Source organism: Phascolarctos cinereus, unplaced genomic scaffold (genome assembly GCF_003287225.1).
Source record: "Phascolarctos cinereus isolate Bilbo 61053 unplaced genomic scaffold, phaCin_HiC Scaffold_4;HRSCAF=312, whole genome shotgun sequence".
In the NCBI taxonomy this organism is placed as follows: Eukaryota; Metazoa; Chordata; class Mammalia; order Diprotodontia; family Phascolarctidae; genus Phascolarctos; species Phascolarctos cinereus.
The window spans coordinates 659,612,199-659,615,636 of NW_027555847.1; the positions used below are offsets into that span (position 1 = coordinate 659,612,199).

The 3,438-nt window shown below is 56.4% G+C and overlaps 1 protein-coding gene across 1 annotated transcript; it reads left to right on the plus strand.

Moving 5' to 3' along the window:
* The first annotated feature begins 471 nt into the window (after window positions 1–471).
* Window positions 472–2,302, plus strand: DAND5 (DAN domain BMP antagonist family member 5). Its single transcript, XM_020994858.2, has 2 exons — window positions 472–1,503; window positions 1,792–2,302. Exons 1-2 carry the CDS (start codon window positions 1,066–1,068, stop codon window positions 2,038–2,040), a joined length of 687 nt encoding a protein of 228 aa, XP_020850517.2. The 5' UTR covers window positions 472–1,065; the 3' UTR covers window positions 2,041–2,302.
* The last annotated feature ends 1,136 nt before the right edge of the window (window positions 2,303–3,438 follow it).

Genomic DNA, 3,438 nt, shown 5'->3' on the forward strand with positions numbered 1-3,438 from the left:
GTCCATCCACAACACAAGTCCCAACCCCTAAAGGCTGAGAGGGAGTCTAACAAATCACCTAATGTCTCAAGACCTCTAGAGATGGGGTCTTACCTTATGAAGGAACCTATTCACCTTTGAGGCAGCTCTAATGAGAACCCATCACACACCTGTTCTCTGTTCTTTGCTTACATTTACTGAGGACACACCGGACTTGGAAGCACTTGTGGGGAGGTGGGGGAGGTGCCTCTGGTTCCTTGGTGTTCACAACCTGGGAGTCTGACTCTGTCCTGAGCGTTTATACTCTAGTGAATTTCTATGGATTGATAAGGATGTAGGGAGGATTTACGAGAGCCAGACGTAGAGGAGGCTATACTCCCTGTGGAAGAAAGAGACCACCAGAGGGCAGCCTTCACCGTTCCTGTCTGCACAGCTGGGAACAGACTGCTGGGAACAGGGGCCAGGGAGTTTGGGGAAATGGGGAAGGCTGGGAGCCTTGGGATAGCGCTGTTCTCACGGCCTCTGGTCTCCTCACCTGAGTGTGAGATGGGGGAGGGAGGGTACTGGGTCAAGCCCAATACCCCAGGATCTCCCCCAGCCTTCAGCCTACCTTCAGGACTTCCTGCCTTTGCCTACCACCCACTGGCCAGAGTCTTGGCTGGCTTGCCCAGGGTCTCACCAGTAGTGAGAACCTGGCAGAACCCAGGATTGAACCCAGAATATTGGACTCCAAATCCAGAGCTCTTTCCACCACGCCTTACTATCTCCAAGCCTTTCAGGCAGGTCTCCCATGTCCTACAGCTTTAGACCACACACCTAGACTTGGGTCTGGGAATGTGACCCAAGGAGGAGTTGAGAGAACTCTGTGGGGAACAAGGTGTGGGAGTGGGCACAGGCAAATTTGTTCTTCTCCCCTCCTGTGGGGCTTCCCATGGAGAGAGGTCTATTTAGAGTAGGTTTCCAGCTCACCCCAGGCTCCATACAACAGATGCACATAGACAGCAGGGTCAGTTACTTTGAACCCTGAGCCCAGGTCCAGCCCAAGTCATAGCAGCAGAACCCATCAACAGAAGCCCAGAGGGACTGATGATTGGGAAGATGTTAGTTAGACAACTCACAGCTTTCCTCGGCTTGATAACTGGGGTTTGGTCCATCCCCTCAACATCCAAGATGTCAGCTCCAGTGCTCAGGCCCTGGCCTTCCAAGGTTTCCCAAGGGTCCAGCATTTACTTCCCACCTCCAGGGTTCAGCTCTGGAGATGGACCAGAGATGCTGGTGGAAAACGCCCAGATCTCCCCCTCACCTGCCACCATCTCTCACAGCTGGAAGACCTTTCAGGGCCTGAAAGTGGGAGGAGAATCGTGGGAGCCACTCCGTCCTGGCAAGTGGGAGCTTCAAGACGCTTCAAGATGGAGCCCCCAGGTGGGGAGGCCAGAGGAAGAGGAAGAGATGCCTGCTGTGTCCCTTCCCCTTAGTCCCAAGGATGTGGTTCGGGAGACGTGCAAAGCTGTGCCCTTCACCCAGGTAAGCCTTCAGGTGGCGAGGCAGCAAGGGGCAGGAGAGTGGAGAGAGGAGACAGCTGAGCCTGGGGTTTGGCCTCATGGCGCCTCCTGGCCATCTGGGATCTGACTGTCTCTATCTCTGTGTGTCTCTGTGTACCTCTTGCTCACTCTCCGCATCCCTCTCTGTCTCTATATCTCTGCCTCCACCTCTTGGCCATTTCTCCTGCTGTATCTCTCTTTTACTGTGTTTGTCTCTCCCTCTCTGGCTCTCTGCTGTCTGGATGTCTCTCCCTTTGTTCCTGCCCATTAGGTGGTCTCCCGGCCTGGCTGTACCTCCATCCGCCTCCAAAACAAGTTTTGCTTTGGCCACTGCAGCTCCTTCTACATACCCAGTGCAGGCCTCACCAGGCCCCACCTCTGCAACAGCTGCCTGCCCTCCCGACATCGCCGAGTGCCCGTGGTCCTTTGGTGCCAGGCAGTTGGCAAACCCACCTCCCGAAGGCGGCTGAAGGTGTCCATCTCACTAGTGGAGGTCTGTCAGTGCCACACACATGTGTGAACAGGAGCACATCAAGGCCAGAGTGCTGCCTACTGGATACTCCCATTAGCAGACATGCTTCCCAGATGGCCCCTGGTAGGCCTCTCTGGCCTATGTTGACCCTCCTGGGCTTCCTCTTCTCCCATTCTCCTTACGATGGCTCCTGGCCTGATACAATCCAGACCAGTAGGCCCGATGGTTCTTGGAACCTTGGGCCCAGAGAGTTGATATTTGTTGAGATTTAGGTTGCCTGTAAAAACATAAAGCATCTGCCTGCTTCAAACTCTCCTTGCCTGTTTCTGCTCATTCTCCAGCCTGGGCACAATGAGGGAGAGAGGGGAGGCTGGGCTGAGCTGTGGATGAAAATCCTTTGGGGAAAATTCCAGGCCTCCATAGGGGTCTTGGGGAGGGGGTGTTGGGGTCAAACTGACCTGGAGACCTGGGCTGTGGGCCAAGAGGTGGTGGGTGGGTAGGCATAGTGCTCCTTTACCAACACTCCTTGTCTGAAACTCTGGAGGGAGCTGCTGGGACCTGGAAACTTATGGTTTTCATTGGGGGAGGTGGGAGGAGAAGTGGGGATGTTGCCCTTGAGGCAGTCCCCCCCTGTCTGGGGCTCTAGGCCACCCCCGCCCACCCATCAGTGTGGGGGAGAAGGTGGAGGGAGCCGGGAGCTGTGCAGGAGCTGGAACAGGGCCCCCAAGCAGATGGCGGACGTCTGGCACAGGCGCGGGGACATGTGGTGACTCTGCCTCCTCACTCCCCTCCCCTGGCGGCCCCGCCTCCTCACCCCCCCCGGAGTGCGGGTGGGGGGCTGTTCTCTACCCCCCTTAGCTTTCTCCTTTCCTCAGGAAGGGAGCCTCCCAGGTGAGGGAAGCAGGATGGGGGTGGGGGCAGCACTACCTGAGGAAACAGATGGATAGACTGGGGCCAGACTGAGGACCTGGGAGCTGCCTGGAGGCCCCCTAATCCTCAGCTTTCTCATCCCCCATTTCTCACTCTTCCACTTTTCAGTTACCCCCACCCCAGCCTTTATTACCAGCCTCCCCTCTTTCAGCTTCCCATGGAGGTGAAGGTTTCCAACCTTGCTCCCAGGCAAGTAAGGGCTGATGGACTTTGGCACCAACTCCTCCTGGCTTGGTGGGGATAGCCTGAAAGGCCAGGGGGCCAAGCAGCAGGCAGAGGTGGGGTGGGAATAGGGTTTGCTGGAAGCTCACAGTGGTTGGGGGTGGGGAGCCTCGGTCAGTTCCCAGGGTTGATGTGTTGATGGAGGTGAGAGGTTGGGTATCCAGAAGCTGGACACCAGGAACACTGCCTCATGATGAACCATAGGCCTAAAGCCAGTGACCAATCCTTTCCATCTCTTTGGCCCTTAGGCTTCTGGGGTTCAGCTGTCCTTGGCCCTCAACCCCTCTTTGCTTC

Coding starts and splice junctions, on each gene's coding strand:
- DAND5 (XM_020994858.2), top strand. CDS start 1,066: ATGATTGGGAAGATGTTAGTTAGACAACTCACAGCTTTCCTCGGCTTG. Junction 1,504..1,791: donor AAGCTGTGCCCTTCACCCAG/GTAAGCCTTCAG, acceptor CCTGCCCATTAG/GTGGTCTCCCGGCCTGGCTG.